The 26,194-nt window shown below is 44.8% G+C and overlaps 1 protein-coding gene across 1 annotated transcript in view; it reads right to left on the bottom strand.

Annotated features, from left to right (window-relative positions):
* hcn4 (hyperpolarization activated cyclic nucleotide-gated potassium channel 4) overlaps positions 1–26,194 on the bottom strand; it is a 95,950-nt gene that overhangs the window by 45,542 nt on the left and 24,214 nt on the right. Inside the window, exon 2 of the mRNA XM_064992359.1 lies at positions 15,378–15,801. Coding sequence (XP_064848431.1) covers positions 15,378–15,801 — 424 coding nt within the window. The remainder of the gene's footprint in view (positions 1–15,377; positions 15,802–26,194) is intronic.

The raw sequence follows: 26,194 nt of genomic DNA, 5'->3' as shown, positions 1-26,194 counted from the left end.
GACTGAGATAAAAAAATATCTAATTCTGGTGCTTTGATGCTTTGGCTTTTGTATTCTTTCCACATAAGGCCGTTGACAATTTTGGCCTTTAAAATATTTCCTCACCAAGGCCCCAAATGCCTCTGCATCCCTACTAAAAGCAGCAAGCGAGGGGATGGTGATGTTGAAGACATCTGGCATGGGAGCCACTCTCACAAATTAGTCATTAGTGCATTCGTTTGAGTTTGATTTAATAACATGTTGACTAATTTAATTCAAGTCACTGGATTTGTCTACAGGAAACAACTCCGATGAGGAGGATATTCGGCCAGCTTCTTATTTTTATCCCAATGAAATATGACAATGAGTACAGCCCAGCTGTCTAGACAGAGAGAAATGAGGATAGGAGGACAGACAGGAGAGATGCCATGGCACTGATTGCAGCCTCCTCCCTTTGATATGATGGATATCTGCACACCACTTAGAATATCATTATCTATGACAGCGTTATCGCCCCCCCCCCCCCACAACCATCACATTACTCCCGGCGCCGACAGAGATGTCCGCCTCGCTTCGCGTTCTAGGAAACTATGCAGTATTTTTGTTTTTTTTACGTGTTATTTCTTACATTGGTACCCCAGGTAATCTTAGGTTTCATTACATACAGTCGGGAGGAACTACTGAATATAAGAGCAACGTCAACTCACCATCATTACGACCAGGAATATGACTCTCCCGAAGCGGATCCTGTGTTTTGCCTCCCACCCAGGACAATGGATCGGATCCCAGCCGGCGACCCTAAACAACGACGCCGTAAAAGGGGCAAACGAAGCGGTCTTCGCGCACCACTCCCTAGCATACTACCCGCCAATGTCCAGTCTCTTGAGAACAAGGTTGATGAAATCCGAGCAAGGGTAGCATTCCAGAGAGACATCAGAGACTGTAATGTTCTTTGCTTCACAGAAACATGGCTCACTCGAGAGACGCTAACGGAGTCGGTGCAGCCAGCTGGTTTCTTCACGCATCGCACCAACAGAAACAAGCATCTTGCTTGTAAGAAGAGGGGCGGGGGAGTATGCCTTATGATTAACGAGACATGGTGTGATCATAACAACATACAGGAACTCAAGTCCTTCTGTTCACCTGACTTAGAATTCCTCACAATTAAATGTCGACCGCATTATCTACCAAGGGAATTCTCTTCGATTATAATCACAGCCATATATTTTCCCCCAAGCAGACACATCGATGGCCCTGAACAAACTTTATTTGACTCTATGTAAACTGGAAACCACATATCCTGAGGCTGCATTCATTCTAGCTGGGGATTTTAACAAGGCTAATCTGAAAACAAGACTCCCTAAATTCTATCAGCATATCGATTGTGCTACCAGGGCTGGTAAAACCCTGGATCATTGTTATTCTAACTTCCGCAACGCATATAAGGCCCTTCCCCGCCCTCCTTTTGGAAAAGCTGACCACGACTCCATTTTGTTGCTTCCAGCCTACAAACAGAAACTAAAACAAGAAGCTCCCGTGCTCAGGTCTGTTCAATGCTAGTCCGATCAATCTGATTCCACGCTTCAAGACTGCTTCCATCACGTGGATTGGGATGTGTTCCGCATTGTGTCCAACAACAACATTGACGAATACGCTGATTCAGTGAGCGAGTTCTTTAAAAAGTGCATCGGCGATGCAAAACCCACAACAACGATTAAAACATTCCCAAAACAAAAACCATGGATTGATGGGAGCATTCAAGCGAAACTGAAAGCGCGAACCACTGCAAAGTGACCGGAAACATGACCGAATACAAACAGTGTAGCTATTCCTTCTGCAAGGCAATCAAATAAGCTAAGTGTCAGTATAGAGACAAAGTAGAGTCACAATTCAAAACCTGCAGCCTCTTCTTCACTGCAGCCGACGTGAGTAAAACATTTAAATGTGTGAACCCTCGCAAGAATGCAGGCCCTGACGGCATCCCCAGCCGCGCCCTCAGAGCATGCGCAGACCAGCTGGCTGGTGTGTTTACGGACATATTCAATCAATCCCTATACCAGTCTGCTGTTCCCACATGCTTCAAGAGGGCCACCATTGTTCCTGTTCCCAAGAAAGCTAAGGTAACTGAGTTAAACGACTACCGCCCCTTGGCACTCACTTCCGTCATCAAGAAGTTCTTTGAGAGACTAGTCAAGGACCATATCACCTCCACCCTACCTGACACCCTTGACCCACTCCAATTTGCTTACTGCCCCAATAGGTACACAGACGACACAATCGCAACCACACTGCACACTGCCCTAACCCATCTGGACAAGAGGAATACCTATGTGAGAATGCTGTTCATCGACTACAGCTCATCGACTACAGCATTGAACACCATAGTACCCTCCAAACTCATCATCAAGCTCGAGACCCTGGGTCTCGACCCCGCCTTGTGCAACTGGGTACTGGACTTCCTGACGGGCCGCCCCCAGGTGGTGAGGGTAGGTAACAACATCTCCACCCCGCTGATGCTCAACACTGGGGCCCCACAAGGGTGCGTTCTGAGCCCTCTCCTGTACTCCCTGTTCACCCACGACTGTGTAGACATGCACGCCTCCAACTCAATCATCAAGTTTGTGGACGACACTACAGTGGTAGGCTTGATTACCAACAACGACAAGACGGCCTACAGGGAGGAGGTGAGGGCCCTCTGAGTGTGGTGTCAGGAAAATAATCTCACACTCAACGTCAACAAAACAAAGGAGATGATTGTGGACTTCAGGAAACAACAGAGGGAGCACCCCCCTCTGCCCTCCAGGACACCTACACCACCCGATGTCACAGGAAGGCCATAAAGATCATCAAGGACAACAACCACCCGAGCCACTGCCTGTTCACCCCGCTATCATCCAAAAGGAGAGGTCAGTACAGGTGCATCAAAGCAGGGACCGAGAGACTGAAAAACAGCTTCTATCTCAAGGCAATCAGACTGTTAAACAGCCACCACTAACATTGAGTGGCTGCTGCCAACATACTGACTCAACTCCAGACACTTTAATAATGGAAATTGATGTAAAAATGTATCACTAGCCACTTTAAACAATGCCACTTAATATAATGTTTACATACCCTACATTACATTATCTCATATGTATATGTATTTACTGTACTCTATATCATCTACTGCATCTTGACATCTTTATGTAATACATGTATCACTAGCCGCTTTAAACTATGCCACTTCATGTTTATATACCCTACATTACTCATCTCATATGTATATAGTGTACTCTATACCATCTACTGCATCTTGCCTATGCCGTTCAATACCATCCCTCATTCATATATCTTTATGTACATATTCTTTATCCCTTTACACTTGTGTGTATAATGTAGTAGTTGTGGAATTGTTAGGTTAGATCACTCGTTGGTTATTACTGCATTGTCGGAACTAGAAGCACAAGCAATTCGCTACACTCGCATTAACATCTGCTAACCATGTGTATGTGACAAATAAATTTGATTTGATTTGAACCACCACAACCACCGCCTGTTGTAAGCTGTAAAACACTGTAGTTTACTAAGCCCTCTTGGCTACTACGTCTTGGAATCTGGAATGGAATCTTTGGTCAATATTTTTATTCAATAAGCGTTTATTATTGGTTAGTTAATGTTGTGTGGTTTAACAGAAAGCTGTTTAAAACTTGAGATGCTGATTTGATAGGATGGGGAGTCCTTTGTGCCATGCAACAAAGCGTCATAGTTGACTATAGGCACCAATCAAGACTTGAGAATCTACCCCAAAACACAAGTCATGTAAGCACACAGGTACACGCACACACAGAAAATAAATCACATGACATCTCCACAGCCAGGGGGTTCATTTAACCCTTAATGTCAGGGTGTGTGTGGGCTTGGATGTTAGAATATCATCTGTGATTAGAGGAGACTTGGGGCTGAGCTATTCTGTTGACTTTGACAGTGCTACTGGGTGCTGTCTTGCGGAGGCATTTATCTTCCGTTCAGTATGACAGGTGAGAACATAAAGCCTTCCTTCACTCAGCAGGTCAGAGGGCATCAGACGTCTCCAGGACCAACTATGACAGAGCAACGAGCAATCTCGCTGTGCTGGGTGAAGCAGCGGAGTCAACAACATCAAAGACCTTGCAAGTTAAATAGGAAGTACTGTTTTTTCTATGGCGCTGTGGATTGCTCTTCAGCTACCAATAGATATGAATAGTTTGGCTATGAATTCCAGCAATTTAAGAAGATATATTATCCGTAAAGCTCAAATGGTGATGCAGTTTTAAAAATGTGATGTAGGGGGGTCATGTGACCGAGATGGCCGCATGAACTAAGAGCTCCGCACAAGTAGTTTCCAATTCTTAATCTTACCTCCCCTTGAAGTTTAATCTCCTTTCGCTTTAGTCAAAAAGTCATGGCGGCTACACAAGGCGACATTACAGGTGACGTTTTTTACCCGGACTCGAGCATTAGCGACGGAAAAAGCCTCCAAGAAGCAGCTAGCTTCAGAAAAAGCTAGCGCCATTAGCCAGGAGCAAGACGACCCGTTCCCCCCCGAGGCCCAACGAATGCCAAACTCGCACTCTGTCAAAGACATCCTTTCTGAGTTGAGATCCCAACGTAGAGAACTCAACACTAAATTAGATTCCATTAACTCTCAGCTCAGTGCGGTAGGGGGCAAGGTGACAATCGTGGAAAATGCTTTGCCTAACATCAACAACAAGAACCCTAAACGCGGGGCGCCTGGACGAGGCAGAGGGGCGAATCCTATCCATGGAAAACTTATTGACAGAGGCCTTGGAAACAATAGCATATGCTAAAAAGAAAATAGAGCATCTGGAAGAGAAAACAGAGGACCTGGAAAACAGGGGGCGAAGGAATAATTGTGTTCGACTAAATCTGGGCGTAAAAGAAGAGGGAAACATGCCACTGATCCGCTACCTGCAAGACAAACTTCCCGAGTGGCTCCACCTGTCCACCAACAGGCCCATAGAACTTGAGAGAGGTCACCGAGCACTGAGGCCTCCACCAGCAGCCAGACAACCACCGTGCCCAATCACCCTACATTTCCTGAGATTCACCGAGAAGGAACGAGTCCTACAGGCGGCGAAAATCAACATCATTAGAGTGGGAGACGCCAAACTCACCAGGACCTGTCAGCTGGAATACGCCGAAAGCGCAGAGAGTTTGACGAGGTGAAGAAATACTCCATTTACCGAGGCATCTTTAGGCGATTCAAATACCCAAACGAGCTCAGGATTCTTCACCAAGGAGCCCTGCGACACTTCAAAACTCCTGAAGTGTCGTCATATGGAATGGACCAAGGTGCAGCGTGGTAAGCGTACATTTTTCTTTATTTGCAAATGTCGCCAGCAAAACAATAATACAACAAAAACGACCGTGAAGCTCCGTAAGGCTATACATGCACAAACGAAGACAACTACACACAACTAAGGTGGCAAAACAAGCTGCCTAAGTATGATTCCCAATCAGCGACAACGATGGACAGCTGTCCCTGATTGAGAACCATACCCGGCCAAAACATAGAAACAGAAAACATAGAAATAAAGAAACTAGAATGCCCACCCTAGTCACACCCTGGACTAACCAAAATAGAGAATAAAAGCTTCTCTATGGCCAGGGCATGACACGAAGAGGCAAAACGTTTTTTGAAAGACAATCCTGGTCAATGAGAAATGGACCAATGACTAAATGTGATTACTGTTATTACTAAAGGAGGTAAGACAACATATAGCTGATATCCAAAGACCCACCCGCCCCGCTAAATGTCATTATAGCTGTCTAATCTATATTTATTTTCCTTTAGCTGAGAGGGATAGATTCTATAGCCTAAGCTAGGCCTACTAACGTTTCAGCCTACCTTTATTTCCCTTTTTTTGTTGCCATTTTTACTTGTGGTTCCCTATGCCCCTTGGGGGAGGTATATGTAGGCTGGGATATTGATTTTATTTTCTCCCTCTTTTAATGTGGTCTGGACGGGGGCTATGTTGTCATTCACTCAATGCGGGGCGGAGAGGAGAGGATGAGGCATTTCTTTGGTGGGGAGGGGGAGACGTGCGTTGCTAACTGTTCCCGTTTTTTTTGTTTTTTTTTGGAACACAGAATTGAGACTGAGCGGGGGGGTAATAGATCCAATAGATCCGGGGGTGCAGTTCGCCCTATGCCTGCGCTCCACCCGTGCGGGCGAATGTGGGCATTGAGCCTAAGGGAGAGGTGCGAGTGGTATGTACCAGATCTCCAGTGCCCCCCCCCACAGCCCGGTTCAACCTGTGCTTGCACTCTGGAGGGTCCGGGCTAAAGTAGTCATCCAGCCAGGAGGAGTGGTGCCAAGGCTGGGCACGAGAGCTCCAGTGCTCCCCCACAGCCTGGTCCATCCGGTGCCTCTTCCACGCACCAGGCCTCCTGTAGGTCTCCCCAGCCTGGTGGGTCCTGTGGCAGCCCCACTTACCAGGCTGTCTTCTCCGTCTCCTCCCTCCAGGTTCTTCTGCCTGTCCGGTGCCTCCAGAGTCTCCCTCCTGTCCGGAGCCGCCTGAGCCGCCCATCAGTCAGGAGCCGCCAGAGCCGCCTGTCAGTCAGGAGCCGCCAGAGCCGCCCAACAATTAGGAGCCGCCAGAGCCGGCCGACAATTAGGAGCCGCCAGAGCCGCCTGTCAGTCAGGAGCCGCCAGAGCCGCCCGTCAGTCAGGAGCCGCCAGAGCCGCCCCTCACTCCGGCGCCGCCAGAGTTGCCCTTCACTCGGCGCCGCCAGAGTCGCCCTTCACTCCGGCGCCGCCAGAGTTGCCCTTCACTCCGGCGCCGCCAGAGTCGCCTGCCTGTCCGGCGCTGCCAAAGTCTCCCGTCTATTCGGGGCCCACTGCAAGGATCCCCAGTCTGGGGTCGGCGGTGAGAGTCGCCGATCCAAAGGCGGCACTTAAGTGGGCCAAGACTAAGGTGGAGTGGGGTCCACGTCCGGCGCCAGAGCCGCCACCGTGGACAGATGCCCACCCAGACCCTCACCTATGGGTTTAGGTTTTGCGGCCGGAGTCCGCACCTTTGGGGGGGGGGGTACTGTCACCTTAGATCCTTTTTATGTCTCTATTTTAGTTTGGTCAGGGCGTGAGTTGGGGTGGGCATTCTATGTTTTGTGTTCTATGTTTTCTATTTCTATGTGTTTGGCCTGGTATGGTTCCCAGTCAGAGGCTGCTGTCAATCGTCTCTGATTGAGGACCATACTTAGGCAGTCTGTTTTCCCACTATGGTTTGTGGGTAGTTGTTTTCTGTGTCTGTGTTTCACCATACAGAACTGTTTCGATTTTCATTGTTTCACTTTGGTTATATATTATATATATATATCAGTTATATTTAATTAAAATGGACACTTATGACGCTGCGTTTTGGTCCGATCTATCATACTCCTCATCAGATGAAGAAGATCGTTACACATTCATAATTTACAAAACCATATCTGATCCGGAGGGGAGATTTATTTTGATAACTAGGTCACTGTATGGACAACCAATTACTATCTTAAACATATACACCCCCAACACAGATACTCCTGCTTCATGTAAAAAATGATAACCCTGTTCAATGAGCATTGTGTTTCCTTTGGCATGGTGGCCGGAGATATTAATTGTACCCTTAAACCAACCCTAGACAAATCATCTCAAGTCCCCACTACAAATCCTAGATCTGCAAAGATGTTGAACTGTCTTACTAAAAGAGATGGGACTGAAATATATCTGGAGAGAGACTAATAGCTCATCTATGGACTACAATTACTACTCTAATGTCCATAACACCTACTCCCGTATAGATTACATTTTTATCCCAAAGAGTTTCATAAATTCAGCCACGTGTAAAATCGGACCCATAGCACTTTCAGATCACGCCTTTGTCCACCTCCGCTTTGACCTCTGCAAAAACATCTCGAGGTCAAAGAGCTGGAACTTCAACACCTCCATGTTATCAAACAAAGCGTTCCATACATTGGTAACTACATGGATTGACAACTACACACAAGACAACAAAGTTTCTCCTGTTTCTCCGGCCACAATGTGGGACGCTGCTAAAGCCACACTAAGAGGTCATCTAATTGCATATGCTTCCTCTAAGAAAAAAGCAATGGAAGCACACAGGCTAGATCTTCAGAGGGAGCTGGAATGCTGTGAAAATGTACATAAACAATCCCCAGACAGCACCTCCTGGAGTCAACTTAAAGCAGCCAAAGCCAAACTGAATTTGGTCTACAATCGAGAGATAAAAAAATATGTTTTATTTACTAAACAGAAATACCATGAGTATAGCAATAGGCAGAGTAGATTGCTTGCTTACCAATTAAAAAAAGAGCAGTCAGAGCGTACAATCATGGCTATCCAAACAGCAGAGGACAAGGTCACATATGACCCAAAAAATATCAATTCAACTTTTCATGATTTTTACTGCAAACTATATACCTCTAAGAGAAAACACTCGGAGGCAGAACTCCGCTCCTTCCTAGAGGGAATCTCGCTACCTAAACTATCAGACCACCAACCAAGAAGATCTCAACTCCCCCTTCACTCCTGAGGAGATCCTGGAGGCAATTACCTCCATGCCCCCTAATAAGTCCCCAGGCCCAGATGGATTCCCCAGAGAGTTTTACAAAGCTTTTTGGCCCCAACTTAGCCCTATTTTCATGCCAATGCTGGAGGATTTTTGCAAAAACGGAATTCTCCCAGAATCAATGCACACAGCTCGCATTACAATGTTGCTCAAAAAAGACAAGGACACTCTACCCTGCTCGTCCTTCCAGCCCATAAGCTTGTTGGATTTTGACTACAAAATAATTACCAAATTGCTCGCCAAAAGACTAAACACTCTTCTTCCCAAAATAACAAAAGCGGACAAAACTGTGTTTGTTAGAGACAGATTCTCTTCTGATAACATTCGCCGTCTTTTTGATATTATTGATCAAGTAAACGCACAGAAGACCCCTGTCCTGCTGGCTTCACTGGATGCTGAGAAGGCGTTCGACAAGATGGAGGGCCCAAACTTTATTAAATGGATAAAATCACTATACTCTCATCCAAATGCCATGGTGACTACTAACGGACCGAACTTTGACAGATTCCCTTTGGGATGGGGCACAGGACAAGGGTGCTCGCTGTACCCCCTGCTCTACTTGTTGGGGGCGGAGCCTCTGGCAGAGTGGATAAGGAGCAATCCAAGTATTATGGGTGTTTCTGCAGGCGTCCTGCAGCACAAGATTTCGCTTTCGCGGATGATGTCTTGCTCTACATATCCAACCCTGAGAAATCCCTCCCTCCCATTTTAGACACAATTGCTCAGTATGGCAAGTTTTCAGGTTATAAGATAAATTTGAACAAATCCACTGTCTGCCCACTCATTATTACACTCACCAGCTCTATGAATATACTATGTCCATTCCAATGGAAGACACAAGGGTTTCAATACCTTGGGATCTTCATAACACCATATCTGAATAGCCTTTTCAAGGAAAATTATCTTCCTTATTCATTAATAACTTTAGTGTAGTGTGCAACATAGCCAAAACCTTTGTGATTTACAGCACCCTACTAGCGTGGAGGGACTGTAAGAAATACCTGGACATTTCCTCCCAAATATGTTCTCACTCGCCTATAGTAGGCAACCCTGACTTGCCAAAAGCCCTGAGGGATGCCAACTTTAATATTTGGCATACTCTAGGAATCATGACTTTTTCAGACCTATTTCATCGGAAAACCACTACGCTGAAATTATTTCAAGAGCTCTGCAGTGAATTCAATGTGCCAAGATCCCATTTAAAAAATATATACCTTCAAATTAGACATGTAATTTCCTTATTTACTTCCAAAAGGAGGTTTAGAACTCAGTTGAATGAAGTTGAAACCCTTCTTTTCACAGCACAATCCATTAATGGCAAAATATCTTATATCTATAGACTCCTTTCTGAGAAAGGAGGCTCCTCCTTTACTCCTTTGAAAATAATCTGGGGAAAGGACCTTGGTCTGACTATCAGTGATGAGTTATGGTGGGCGGAGGTTTGCGACAGGGTATACTGCTCCTCTACTAATGTAAAAATGAAAGAATCTAATTACAAATTTTTGTATAAAATGTATTACACTCCTTTGAAACTCCATAATATGAAAACAGACATTTCTCCTAACTGTAAAATATGTACCTCTGAATGTGGAACCTATATGCATGCATTTTGGAGCTGTAGAGAGATCAATACATACTGCTGCACAGAAAATACTAGATGTATAGTTTGATATGACCCCATGTATCTATCTTCTTAATGCCCAGCAGGACTTTGTTCTTTATCCTGACAGAGAAACTTTGCTTATGACTATATTACATACGTTGCTAAGAAATGTATTCTTCTATTGTGGGCCTCTAATACCTCTCCTACATTTAAAATGTGGATTGACCAGATTGTTGACTTTCTCCCTCTTGAAAAGCTCACTTATGACCTACGCAAGAGACAGCCCAAGTTTGATAGACTCTGGTCTCCACTACTCAACTGTATTTCATATTGGACAGAGTGAATGGGGTGATTAGGGAATTTAGGGATGAGGGATGTTGTGTAAGGTGCTGTAAAATCTAAAAATGAATTATTTGCTCGCGTCTCAGCTAAGGCTGGAAATAGCTAATAAGAACCTTGATAGTGCTGTTGCAAGTTTTATATATATATATATATATATATATATATATATATATATATTATATATATATATTTTTTTAAATAATTATTTTTGTGTGTATATATATGTGTGTATGTATATGTATATATATGTGTATGTGTATATACTGTATATATGTATATGTGTGTGTATGTATGTATGTATGATACAGTGCCTTGCGAAAGTATTCCACCCCCTTGAACTTTGCGACCTTTTGCCACATTTCAGGCTTCAAACATAAAGATATAAAACTGTATTTTTTTGTGAAGAATCAACAACAAGTGGGACACAATCATGAAGTGGAACGACATTTATTGGATATTTCAAACTTTTGGGCGTGCAAAACTATTCAGCCCCATTTACTTTCAGTGCAGCAAACTCTCTCCAGACGTTCAGTGAGGATCTCTGAATGATCCAATGTTGACCTAAATGACTAATGATGATAAATACAATCCACCTGTGTGTAATCAAGTCTCCGTATAAATGCACCTGCACTGTGATAGTCTCAGAGGTCCGTTAAAAGCGCAGAGAGCATCATGAAGAACAAGGAACACACCAGGCAGGTCCGAGATACTGTTGTGAAGAAGTTTAAAGCCGGATTTGGATACAAAAAGATTCCCCAAGCTTTAAACATCCCAAGGAGCACTGTGCAAGCGATAATGTTGAAATGGAAGGAGTATCAGACCACTGCAAATCTACCAAGACCTGGCTGTCCCTCTAAACTTTCAGCTCATACAAGGAGAAGACTGATCAGAGATGCAGCCAAGAGGACTATGATCACTCTGGATGAACTGCAGAGATCTACAGCTGAGGTGGGAGACTCTGCCCATAGGACAACAATCAGTCGTATATTGTACAAATCTGGCCTTTATGGAAGAGTGGCAAGAAGAAAGCCATTTCTTAAAGATATCCATAAAAAGTGTTGTTTAAAGTTTGCCACAAGCCACCTGGGAGACACACCAAACATGTGGAAGAAGGTGCTCTGTTCAGATGAAACCAAAATTGAACTTTTTGGCAACAATGCAAAACGTTATGTTTGGCGTAAAAGCAACACAGCGCATCACCCTGAACACACCATACCCACTGTCAAACATGGTGGTGGCAGCATCATGGTTTGGGCCTGCTTTTCTTCAGCAGGGACAGGGAAGATGGTTAAAATTGATGGGAAGATGGATGGAGCCAAATACAGGACCATTCTGGAAGAAAACCTGATGGAGTCTGCAAAAGACCTGAGACTGGGACGGAGATTTGTCTTCCAACAAGACAATGATCCAAAACATAAAGCAAAATCTACAATGGAATGGTTCAAAAATAAACATATCCAGGTGTTAGAATGGCCAAGTCAAAGTCCAGACCTGAATCCAATCGAGAATCTGTGGAAAGAACTGAAAACTGCTGTTCACAAATGCTCTCCATCCAAACTCACTGAGCTCGAGCTGTTTTGCAAGGAGGAATGGGAAAAAAATTCAGTCTCTCGATGTGCAAAACTGATAGAGACATACCCCAAGCGACTTACAGAAGTAATCGCAGCAAAAGGTGGCGCGTCAAAGTATTAACTTAAGGGGGCTGAATAATTTTGCACGCCCAATTTTTCAGTTTTAGATTTGTTAAAAAAGTTTGAAATATCCAATAAATGTTGTCCACTTCATGATTGTGTCCCACTTGTTGTTGATTCTTCACAGAAAAATACAGTTTTATATCTTTATGTTTGAAGCCTGAAATGTGGCAAAAGGTCGCAAAGTTCAAGGGGCCCAAATACTTTCGCAAGGCACTGTATGTGTATATATATATATAATTTTATTTATTTATTTATTTTTAGTTATTATTATTTATTCATTTTTTAAAGTCTGTCACATCTGTTAATGTGGAATGTGTTTTGTTGGTTGATTGAAAAACAAGAAGAAAAAAATATTTAATTTGAAATGTAGTCGCCATGGCGAAAAAGTAAAAAAGTCATTCAGGTGGTGAGGTGTGGTCGCCAAGTTATTCGGAGATGACAGATGACATTTCTGCGAGGTTACCACTGTAGTGTTTCAGCACCGAGGCAGAGCTGGCCTTTGGCAGATCCTGCTTACCCAGCGCCGATCAACACACCTCGCGCACACACACACGCATACTGTATAGAATCTGCTTCTGTGATTGGCTAGCCCCTCATATCAGCCCCAGTTCCCAGCTAACAGGAAGACATAAAGACAAATGGGTTTGATGGTGATGAGATTAATTTACTAGCAATGCTGCCTCTTTGATGTATACTTGACAACCTGAGTGGTATGCTGCCTCAAACTGTCTGTCGATGTGGTTGAAAGGCCCCTTTTAAAATCCCCTGAGTATGGTGTGGTTTAGTGTTGTGGTCTGTTCGGCAATCAACCAGCTATTCAAACTCCCCCCATTGTTCGTGCAAAGTAAAAATCTCAGGTGAACACACCCAGCAGGGATTTGAAGGCATTTTACAACAACTGTGAAAGAGAGCGCCTCAGTTGGTTTTGAGAGCTGAATAGAGTCGTGATCAAAATACATTATAGGGATGGACACAGTCATTCTGTCTAAGTGGTACTGTAGAAGAAAGAAAGCGAGGGAACCTGTCCTGACAAACATTTCAATATTACAAACAATGGATGAGACTAAAAACAAACAAAAGATAACTACATTACATTACATTTACATTTAAGTCATTTAGCAGACGCTCTTATCCAGAGCGACTTACAAATTGGTGAATTCACCTTCTGACATCCAGTGGAACAGCCACTTTACAATAGTGCATCTAAATCATTTAAGGGGGGGGGGGGGTGAGAAGGATTACTTATCCTATCCTAGGTATTCCTTGAAGAGGTGGGGTTTCAGGTGTCTCCGGAAGGTGGTGACTATTGTAAAAGTGTTGTTGTCCATTAGTTTACCCCAATTAGGGGAGGGGTGGTAGGGTTAAGGGAAAATAATAAATGAAAATACATTTATAATTAAAATAATATATTTACAAAAATATTTATTGCGGATTGGAAATTATGTAGACAATTACATTGATAGAAGCCTCAATCTCTCTGCAATATTAAAATTAAAATAAACAATACTCCACACTAGATGCTATCTAGAACCTAAAATGATTATTCGGCTGTCCCCATAGGAGAACCCTTTGAAGAACCCTTTTGGGTTCCAGGCAGAACCCTCTTAGGTTCCATGTAGAAACCTTTACCGATAGGGTTCTACATGGAACCCCATGTTCTACTTAGAACCAAAAAGGGTTGTCCTATGGGGGCAGCCGAAGAATTCTTTTAGGTTCTAGATAGCACTTTTTCTTCAAATGTGCAGTTTAGAACCACACACAACTATTGTAGATGCTGGCGCTAGAAGGACAGAGGTTGGGCAGGGAGCCCCATCTGTTGGCTGGTATGTAAATTCCCTGTGGCGGTGCCTGGGTCTGTGTGTGCCCTGCTTTCTTGGTGGTGGAGGAGTGTCTGTCTCCTTACTGACTGACTGACAGACTGACTGAATGTATCTCCTGCTGGGCTCTGCTGCTTCACTTTGCACCTCTTACTTCTGGGACAGTGCTCAAGGATACACCCAGGGAGGGACGGGAACATTTCTAATTATTACGGCAATTATAATCATCCCTGTATTTCAGTAGCAGCAGAGGCTCTGTCTCTCTCTCTCTCTCTCTCTCTCGCTCTCTCTAGACTCCCTTCGTCAGACTGGTAGATAGACTGCTTCTGCACACAACAGTAATCAACGTTTCTCTCTTCATCATCTCACTGGTGGATGAGGTAAAGCAAAAAGCCTCTTCACCTTGCCTCACTAGTGGATCTAATCAGACATAGCTAGCTAGAGTAGCTTCCTCTAGCCCAACCCCAGGGGAAAGGTAATACATTATGGAACTCAGTAAACAGCATTATCTCTCTCCGAGGAGCTATACTCTATAGAGGACAGTCGACTGTAGTAAAGATGGTCTGTGTTCATGTGTAGGTATTCTGTGTTTGGTGGATATACTATGGATTATAATAATCTCGCCTCTCTCACACGCACGTATGTACCTAAAACCCTCACAAACTTTTACAGATGCACAATTGAGAGCATCCTGTCGGGCTGTATCACCGCCTGTTACGGCAACTGTACTGTCCGCAACCGCAGGGCCTTCCAGAGGGTGGTGCGGTCTGCCCAACGCATCCAAAAAGATCATCAAGGACAACAACCACCTGAGCCACTGCCTGTTCACCCCGCTATCATCCAGAAGGCGAGGTCAGTACAGGTGCATCAAAGCTGGGACCGAGAGACTGAAAAACAGCTTCTATCTCAAGGCTATTAGACTGTTAAATAGTCATCACTAGCATATTAGAGACTGCTGCCCTATACATAGACTTGAAATCACTGGCCACTTCAATAAATGGAACCCTAGTCACTTTAATAATGTTTACATATTTTGCATTACTCATCTCATATGTATATACTGTATTCTATTCTATTCTATTCTACAGTATGTTAGTCTATACCGCTCTGACATTGCTCGTCAATATACATATAGTCTTAATTCCATTCCTTTACTTAGATTTGTGTGTATTGGGTATATGTTGTGAAATTGTTAGATATCACTGCACTGTCGGAGCTAGAAACACAAGCATTTCGCTACACCCGCAATAACATCTGCTAAACATGTGTATGTGACCAATAAAATGTGATTTGATTTGATGTAAGAACACACCCTCCTACAGTATCCTACCTCCTCCCACTGGTGGATGTATCTGATGAGCCTGGACAGCCTGAGCAGTCTGAGCAGGCTGAGGATCTTGGTGAAGCGGACGATCCTCAGCGCCCGGGCCGTCTTGTAGAAGTCTGAGTCGATGCGTGTCTCCACGATGAGGAAGATGTAGTCCACAGGTATAGAGGAGATGAAGTCCACCACGAACCAGCTCCTCAGGTACTTGATCTTGATCTGTTGTGGGTCCAGGATGATCTCGGTGTTGTCCTCCTTGACGATGCCAGTGCGGAAGTTGAGCACCAGGTCCATGAGGAAGAAGGTGTCTGAGATCACGTTGAAGATGATCCAGGGGGGCGTGTGTTCGTCTTTGAAGAAGGTGATGCCCACCGGGATGACGATCAGGTTCCCCACCATCAGCAGCAGCATGGTCAGGTCCCAGTAGAACCTAGAACAGGAGGAACCACAGGGAGCTTAGAGCCTGGGAGAGAACATGAGGAACCACAGAGAGCTAAGAACCTGAGAGAGAACATCAGGAACCACAGAGAGCTAAGAACCTGAGAGAGAACATGAGGAACCACAGAGAGCTAAGAATCTGAGAGAGAACAGGAGGAACCACAGATGGCTTAAAACCTGGGAGAGAACATGAGGAACCACATAGGGATGTTGATCGGGTTCCCCACTATCAGTAGCAGTATAGTCAACTCCAGCAGCACCTGGGAGAGACAGGAATTGGGGCTGGAGGATTTAGGAGAAAAGAAGATCAACAGCTACCTCTCCCTGAGAAGTACCGCAACCACTGATCACATTAAATGTACATACTGTAAGCTACAGCAGCTATCTGGGATGAGCGGTTAGTTTTAAACTATCACATAGACTGTACTGTACTGAACTGACACTCAACATGTTCAATAATGAACGTGGTTTAGGATCGTGTACACTATGTACACTATGTACACTATGGCCATGTGTCTTGACCCGCCACTAAATCCTGTCTTCGAAGGCCTTTACATTTTTTTTAATATAAAATATGTAATTAAACTAACTGTTAAATCCCCGATATGGCAAATATGAACCTGTGTGACTCATGGCTGTCACAAGTGTTCACATGTTATCCGACTGCGGCTCTCATGAAGGAGTAATGGCCCACACATGCAGCCTCGCCTACATCTCCCAGTCTGTCTTGATGCGTAACCTATTTGTCTCCTGCTTGTGGTTGCTGGGCGCACATTTAAAAAGGTCAACGAGGGTTAAATGTTGATTACAAAGTGTGGCGTGACCTAGTCCATCTTCCCAGTCGCACAGTTTGGTTATAAATTACAATCTCCGCCCGCTTCGTAATTGAATCCAGATTGGTTGTGTTGTATAAAGGTTGATATACAGTATCCTTGGTGCTCTATAGATGGTACAGAGGGAGCGCGTCCCACATTGTGAACTGGTTCTTGTGGATAGGGCAGGATGATTTAACCACCCAAGTTTAACTAGCCCCATAAAAATCCATCTCTGAGCAAAACCAATTTAAAGCAGAGACCCAGAAGAAATGAAAAATATACTATTCACAATGTTGATGGTTGCTTTGCTGTGATGCCTCTCAGTGGAGATGAACATTCCAATTGCCTCTGAGATCACTGTGCTGCCTGTCTGTGGACACATTACTTTGAAATAAACATTAATTACAGGGATATTACACACACAGCTGTCTAAGACAGTTGAGCCGCATTGTGCCATGGATTATGGTTTACAAAAAACATAAATACACACACACACACACACACACACACACACACACACACACACACACACACACACACACACACACACACACACACACACACACACACGCACACGCACACACACGCACACACAGTCTCCCACACACGCATGCACGCACACACTGACACACACTAAACCCCCTCTCGCTTACACTATGCCACACGAAACAGTGACAGTAATTGGAATTCTTCAAAGTAAAAGGGTATCCACGGTTTCAGTTTCTTGTCAAGCAGAGTTATATTTAGAAAGACGTTTCCACCACTGTGTTTGCTCATGTTAAGATTTAAAGCCCAAGAGGACAAGACACAACTTCAAAGGAAATAACATGTACACGGGTAATGACATTTGCTCTTCGATTTTCTTCCCATTCCCTCGTATTCCCCATGTCAGGAAGAGGTATGTGAGTTGACATCATGAACACAAAACAGCTTGCTAACTGGCTGGAGGTGCACCAATAGCCCCTAATGCTGCTGCAATCACCATGTGCTAATATATCCATTTATTTTCGTACCAACACCTGCTCATTGTCCTCGCCACTTTTCTGCCAGTTTCATGGTGACCTCAGAGGACTTGACTGTCGTGAAGAAACAAACAGAGACATCAGGAAGTAGAAAAGGCCCAGCTGGCAGACTGTCTTGTCTGTTTGGACAGAGAGATAAGCGAGGAGGCTGAGAAGAGACCGGGAGTGGCTGTGGAGAGGCAGGGAAGGAGGGCTCCACCAAATGCTTAAGGGTCTCAGAGAGAGGGATGGGGGGGGGTATGCAAGCTACTGTCAGGATCCCCTGAGAGCCAAGAGAGGGGGCACACACCTGTGTGAACTCCACCTGTTCCCTTGGATGAAGAAATGGGGTATTTGTGGTCAACGGCCTTCCCAAGCCTCTGGCCATGTACTGTACATACTATAGCCTACTACAGACACCAACCATGTGTCTGTCTCCCGATACCTTATGTCTCTAGGTCTCCTCAATGTCAGAGATTCACAACCGTGGTGGTGATGAATGTTGTGACCCACGATGAAAATATTGTGGAACAAACAACCAGGTTCCCATCCAACCTTTTTATGCGAGGGTCGGACAAAACAAAACACGCAAGACAAGGTGGAATCTTTTTGTGTCTGTTAAAATCGATTATGCAAGAAATGGCGGTGGAAAAGCCTTTATGCTCAAATATTGATATAATAAGTCAACTAGTCAACTAGGAGGATGAAATGTTGTGTGGTCCTCCCACTACGACTCTGGAAAGCATGCAGTTTATTAAACTACAGATTAAATCAATTATGATGAACTTCACCGGATGGTGAAAGTGCACGGTGATGAGCTTGATGCTCCTTTCCAATAAATATTGAGGGTCCTATTCTGGTGACATGATGATCAATGCTTGGCTGCCATTTTGACAAATAAAAATAATCTCTCTTTGTCCATAATAATCTCATCATAAAGTAGTCTATACCTGCACTGTATCTGTGACCTGTTGGTTAAAGTGCGCGTGCCAAGACCAAAGTGGGCACCTTTGCTATATAACGCAATCATTTTTTTGTGGAAAAACCATCGGTAGAGTTATAACCATATATTTATATAATAACCATCATATCAAAGTAAACTTGAAGGCACGTGATGAAATGTTGTGTGGTCCTCCCACTACGACTCGGGAAACCATGCAGTTTATTAGACTACAGATGAAATAAATGATGACGAACTTCAAAGGTTGGTGAAAGTACACAATGATCTTGATGTTCCTTTCCAAGGAATATTGATGGTCTGGTGATTCTGGTGACATGATGATCGATGCCTGGTTGCCACTTGACAACTAAATGATGTTGCTCTTGTCCATAATAATCTCATCATGTAGGCAAGGAACTGTTGACTGGAGTACAAGTGCCAAGACCAGAGCGGGCTTTACAACACATATTGTTTACAGACAGATTCATTCACTTAATCACAACTCCAGTGGGTCAGAAGTTTACATACACTAAGTTGACTGTGCCTTTAAACCGCTAGGAACATTCCCTAAAATGATTTCATGGCTTAGAAGCATCTGATAGGCTAATTGACATCATTTGAGTAAATTGGAGGTGTACCTGTGGATGTATTTCAAGGCCTATCTTCACACTCAGTGCCTCTTTGCTTGACATCATGGGAAAATCTAAATAAATCAGCTAAGACTTCAGAAAAAATTTGTAGACCTCCACAAGTCTGGTTCATCCTTGGGAGAAATGTTCAAATGCCTGAAGGTACCACGTTCATCTGTACAAACAATAGTACGCAAGTATAAACACCATGGGACCACGCAGCAGTCATACCGCTCAGGAAGGCGACGGGTCTCCTAGAGATGAACGTGCTTTGGTGCGAAAAGTGCAAATCAATCCCAGAACAACATCAAATGACCTTGTGAAGATGCTGGAGGAAACAGGTACAAATGTATCTATATCCACAGTAAAATGAGTCCTATATAGACATAACCTGAAAGGCCGCTCAGCAAGGAAGAAGCTACTGCTCCAAAACCGCCATAAAAAAAGCCAGACTACGGTTTGCAACTGCGCATGGGGACAAAGATCGTACCTTTTGGAGAAATGTCCTCTGGTCTGATGAAACAAAAATAGAACTGTTTGCCATAATGACCATCGTTATGTTTGGAGGAAAAAGGGGGAGGCTAGCAAGCCAAAGAACACCATCCCAACCGTGAAGCACGGGGGTGACAGCATCATGTTGTGGGGGTGCTTTGCTGCAGGAGAGACTGGTGAACTTCACAAAATAAATGGCATCATGAGAAATGAGAATTATATGGATATATTGAAGCAACATCTCAAGACATCAGTCAGGAAGTTAAAGCTTGGTCACAAATGGGTCTTCCAAATGGACAATGACCCTAAGCATGCTTCCAAAGTTGTGTCAAAATGGCTTAAGGACAACAAAGTCAAGGTATTGGAGTGGCCTTCACAAAGCCCTGACCTCAATCCTATAGAAAATTTGTGGCCAGAACTGAAAATGTGTGTGTGAGCAAGGAGCCCGACAAACCTGACTCAGTTACACCAAAATGGGCCGAAATTCACCCAACTTATTGTGGGAAGCTTGTGGAAGGCTACCCGAAACGTTTGACCCAAGTTCAACAATTTAAAGGCAATGTTACCCAATACTAATTGAGTGTATGTAAACTTCTGACCAACTGGGAATGTGATGAAAGAAATAAAAGCTGAAATAAAAATACTCTCTACTATTATTCTGACATTTCACATTCTTAAAATAAACTGCTGATCCGAACTGACCTAAAACAGGGAATCTTTACTTGGATTAAATGTCAGGAATTGTGAAACATTTGTATTTGGCTAAGGTGTATGTAAACGACCGACTTCAACTGTATATACAAAAGTATGCGAACACCCCTTGCAATTATTTCAGCCATACCATTGCTGACAGGTGTATAAAATTGAGCATGCCGCCATGCAATCTCCATAGACAAACATTATCAGTAGAATGGCCTTACTGTAGAGCTCTGTGACTTTCAACGTGGCCCCGTGTCACGACTTCCACCGAAGGTGGATCCTCTCCCTGTTCGGGCGGCGCTCGGCGGTCGTCGTCGCCGGTCTACTAGCTGCCACCGATCCCTTTTCTTTTTCATTTGGTTTTGTCTGTTTTGTTGTTCACTTGTGTTTAGTTTAGGTTAGTTAATGGGGTATTTAATCTCGCCCTACCCTCTAGGTTTTGTGTGGGATTGTTTGTGTTGCTGTCATCTTGTTCTGTTGAACAGGTGTTTCTTCTGGACTGTGTTCCTGTTGTTTAGTGGCTACTGTTGTGGTCTTGTGCCTGTTCTTGATGGACTTGTAATTAAACGCCCTTCTTGCAAATTCGCTCTCTCCTGCACCTGACTCCACACCCACCTCTCCTAGGGAGAACCTGACACACCGTCATAGGATGCCACCTTTCCAACAAGCCAGTTCGTCAAATGACTGCCCTGCCAGAGCTGCCCCGGTCACATGTAAGCACTGTTATTGTGAAATGCAAATGCTAAGGAGTAACAACGACTCAGCTGCAAAGTGTTAGGCCACACAAACCCACAGAACAAGACCGCCGAGTGCTGAAGCGGGTAGCGCATACAAATCCTCTGTCCACGTTTGCAACACACACTACCGAGTACCAAACTTTGTGGCAACAGTTTGGGTAAGGCCATTTCTTGTTTCAGCATGACAATGTCCCCATGCACAAAGCGAGGTCCATACAGAAATGTTCTTTTTTCAAGATCAGTGTTGAAGAAATTGACTGGCCTGCACAGAGCCCTGACCTCAACCCCATCGAACACCTTTGGGATGAATTGGAATACCGACTGTAAGCCAGGCCTAATTGCCCAAAATCAGTGCCCGACCTCACTAATGCTCTTGTGGCTGAATGGAAGCAAGTCCCCACAACAATATTCCAACATCCAGTGAAAAGCCTTCCCAGAAGAATGGAGGCTGTTATAGCAGCAAAGGGGAGACCAACTCCATATTAATGCTCAGGATTTTGGAATGAGATGTTTGACGAGCAGGTATCCACATACTTTTGGTCATATAATGTATGTATTGGTATTTCTATTCAAGAATCAAGAACACACATTTGGTTCTGTGTAAATGTGTGTGAGTTGTGTTTCTCTCTCTCTGTGTGTGTGTGTGTGTGTGTGTGTGTGTGTGTGTGTGTGTGTGTGTTTGTGTGCGTGCTATTTTTCTTGTTCACGCTTGCTATTGCCTTCTAATGGAGGTCAGCCCACCTAAACATAGCAGGGATCCATTTACTGTGCTTCATTATGCATTGGGATCCTGACATAGAGGAACATTATTCTATAAATATAGATAGACTGAGCAACGAGCGCAGGGCAGGGCAGGGTGGTGGACGAACATCGCAAAGGCACAAAATCCCTATCTCTATGTCTGTCTGAAAGCACTGACTTGTGGATTGATAGCTTTTCCCTGTATAAAACAAAAGGCAGTGTCCTTCATGGTGATATCGGTGCAGGCAGGGGTACGCTGCTGCGGTGTAGGGAGAGAAAGGGGGAGGAGAAGGATGATAGGGAGAGAGCCATAGAGAGAGGGAGGGAGCGATAGAGAGAGGGAGAGTTTGAGGGAGGAGAGAGTGAGACAGATCCAGAGAAGGAGGGAGCAATAGATAGGGAGAGAGAGAGGAAATGACCCCGGTTGCATAGCTTACACCTGAGTTGTTATAGTGCTGGGGAGGGACTGCTCACTGTCATGACGACAGACCGTGACATTTCCATGCCTGCTCGTCTACAGAGACAGAGGTACGGTCCACACCACACCGTCTGCTCTCCTGGGAAGACACCAAGGACTGTAGACCCATGTTTGTACTCTCAGAGTGCCTCCTGCTACAAGATAAACCTCTCTCCCACTCGCCACCCTGTCCTGGAGTTAGCTACCTGGGGCCACACTAGCCCAGCCTGGTGTCACCGTCACACTGGGGCTCTGACATCACCCACTGGGACTAGAGCACTGCACGTCATCACACACACTCCTATCACCCAATATGAACATGTTGAAAAGGCATAAAGGATCTACAGACAGTTTGTTTGTGTGTGTGTGTGTGTGTGTGTGTGTGTGTGTGTGTGTGTGTGTGTGTGTGTGTGTGTGTGTGTGTGTGTGCGTGCGTGCGTGCGTGTGTGTGTGTGTGTGTGTGTACGTGCGTTGCCCGCAGGGTACCTTCTCTACCTGTTGGCAGACATGCTAGGAGAGTGATGGTATGGCATCCAGGTAGGTTGTCTGTCATGCCAGGTGCACTAGCCTTGAAGACAGTGACAGCAATGAGGAGCAGAGTGTGTGTGTATGTGTGCTCCTCTTCATTCGGCGGGGCGTCAGACTGAATGAGGACAGTAGAACAACAATGTGTGGTGTTCCTGTTCCTCCCTGCTCTTCCTTCCCAGAGAGCAGCAGCACAATCATTCCCACTGTAAATGTGACTCTGGCTGATTGAATGACTGATGTTGATCTATTTATGAATATGAAAAGCAGTTCCCCTCTTGAATAATTCATGTCCTTGTTTAGTGTTTTTTTGTCTGCCTTACCTAGTTCTTGTGAGTTGCTGTTTTGTGTGAGGATGAGGAATCCTCATCAGAAGTGCTGATTTGCAATTTGCCTGAGGATGCGTGTGTGTGTGTGTGTGTGTGTGTGTGTGTGTGTGTGTGTGTGTGTGTGTGTGTGTGCGCGCAGTGTCGGGAATCCATTAACTCTTAGGCCTCTTCTGACAGGTGGATGATGAGTGGAAATTAAGCAGGATAGTCTATTACAAGGACAACACAGCCATACATTTTCAAGACACCACACACACACACACACACACACACACACACACACACACACACACACACACACACACACACACACACACACACACACACACACACACACACACACACACACACACACACACACACACACACACACACACACACACACACACACACACACACACACTGCATAGCCGTTGTGCAAGACAGTTCTCCATTGGGCCAGTTGGCACACTATGAGACAATAACAGGAGGAAATTGAAGTGTCCAGGAGAGAATCGGGTTAAAAGGGTTAATCCTATTTTTGTTGACACCCCGCTCCGATGAACTGCAACGATGGCCCTGACTTTGCTAAGCACAGCCGGCGGTCACTGACACACGGGCTACGCAGTCGAAGGTGGCTATTTTTAGTGAGACTGAGCGTTTTATCAGTCCTGAGCACTGACGCTGTCGTAAGAAGAATTCACCGGAGAGAAAGCACCAAATCTCCCCAACCTTGGGGTGAGGAAAAACAGATGATTTACTAAACACCAACATGAGAAAGGGGGAATCTAATGAACGGAACAACCCTTTCCTAATACTGCAAAATATATGAATAATATCATTAATAAGATTACAATAGCCAGGTGATGATGGACCACAGAAGGATGTTCATCCAGCTAAAAACTGTTCTGTCAGAGTCTCCCAGCTGCACCTAAAGTCCAGAGCAGAGACAGGTTTGACCTCTGATGCTGAAGCTGGTAGAGATCCATAATGTCTAAGGCCTTGTCTATATTCAAGTCAGAGTTAATAGAGCGCATATTCTGGGATTCGACAGCTAAGAAGAGTCCAATCCTTTTGCATATAGACTGAGAATGCATACTGGTAACTGTCAAGCGCATAATAACCTCCACTGTGACCAGTGACTGGAAAACACATGCAATGTACCGCTTATTCATGAAATATGAACCACTTCCAAAGACAAATACTAAATCAAATCAAATTGTAGTTGTCTCATGCGCCGAATACAACAGGTTGACCTTACAGTGAAATGCTTCCTTACAAGCCATTACCAACAATGCAGTTTTAAGAAAATACCTTATTAAAAAAAGTAAGAGATAAGAAAAACAAATAATTAAAGAGCAACAATAGCGGGGCTTTATGCAGGGGGTACCGGTACAGAGTCAATGTCAATGTGCTGGGGCACCGGTGTTGAGGTAATTGAGGTAATATATACATGTAGGGAAGATAATAACAGAGAGTAGCAGCAGCGTTCTGGGGGTGGAGGGGGAGGGGGAAATGCAAATAGTCTGGGTAGCAATTTGATTAGCTGTTCAGGAGTCTTATGGCTTGGGGGTAGAAGCTATTTAGGAGACTCTTGGCCCTAGACTTGACGCTCCCGTACCGCTTGCCGTGCGGTAGCAGAGAGAACAGTCTATGACTAGGGTGGCTGGAGTCTGACAATTTTTAGGACCTTCCTCTGACACCGCCTGGTATAGAGGTCCTGGATGGCCGGAAGCTTGGCTATCGGTGATGTACTGGGCTGTACGCACTACACTCTGTAGTGCCTTGTGGTCGGAGGCCAAGCAGTTGCCATACCAAGCAGTGATGCAACCCGTCACAAACCTTTTGAGAATCTGAGGACCCATTCCAAATCTTTTCAGTCTCCTGAAGGGGAATGGGTTTTGTCGTGCCCTCTTCAAGACTGTCGTGGTGTGTTTGGACCATTCTAGTTTGTTGTTGATGTGGACACCAAGGAACTTGAAGCTCTAAATCTGCGCCACTATAGCGAATAGAGAATGGGAGCGTGCTCGGTCCTCCTTTTCCCGTAGTCCACAATCATCTCCTTTGTCTTGATAAGGTTGAGGGAGAGGTTGTTGTCCTTGCACACATGGTCAGATCTCTGACCTCCTCCCTATGAGCTGTCTCATCATTGTTGGGGATCAGGCTGTTGTGGCATCAGCAAACTTAATGACTGTGTTGGAGTCGTGCCTGGCTGTGCAGTCTTGAGTGAACAAGAAGTACAGGAGGGGGCTGAGCACGCACCCCTGAGGGGCCCCCGCGTTGAGGATCAGTGTGGCGGATGTGTTGTTACCTACCCTTACCACTTGGGGGTGGCCCGTCGGGAAGTCCAGGATCCAGTTGCAGAGAGAAGTGTTTAGTCCCAGGATCCTCAGTTTAGTGATGAGCTTTGAGGGCATTATGGTGTTGAATGCTGAGTTGTAGTCAATGAATAGCATTCTCACATAGCTGTTCCTTTTGTCCAGGTGTGAAAGGGCAGTGTGGAGTGCAATAGAGATCGCATCATCTGTGGATCTGTTGGTGCGGTATGCAAATGGAGTAGGTCTAGGGTTTCTGGGATAATAGTGTTGATGTGAGCCATGACCAGCAATTCAAAGCAGTTCATGGATATAGATGTGAGTGCTACGGGTCGGTAGTCATTTAGGCAGGTTGCTTTAGTGTTCTTGGGCACAGGGACTATGGTGGTCTGCTTGAAACATGTTGGTATTACAGACTCAGACAGGGAGAGGTCGGAAATCAGTCCTGTAGTTTAGCATCGGCTTCATCTGATCACTTTTTTATAGACCGAGTCACTGGTGCTTCCTGCTTTCATTTATGCTTGTAAGCAGGAATCAGGAGGATAGAATTATGGTCAGATTTGCCAAATGGAGGGCGTGGGAGAGCTTTGTATGTGTCTCTGTGTGTACAGTAAAGGTGGTCTAGAATTGTCTTTCTTCTGGTTGCACAGTTAACATGCTGATAGAAATGAGATGAAACTGATTTAAGTTTCCCTGCAATAAAGTCCCCGACCACTAGGAGTGCCG

Source organism: Oncorhynchus masou, chromosome 1 (genome assembly GCF_036934945.1).
Source record: "Oncorhynchus masou masou isolate Uvic2021 chromosome 1, UVic_Omas_1.1, whole genome shotgun sequence".
NCBI classification, from domain to species: domain Eukaryota; kingdom Metazoa; phylum Chordata; class Actinopteri; order Salmoniformes; family Salmonidae; genus Oncorhynchus; species Oncorhynchus masou.
This window is presented reverse-complemented; position numbering and strand designations above follow the sequence as displayed.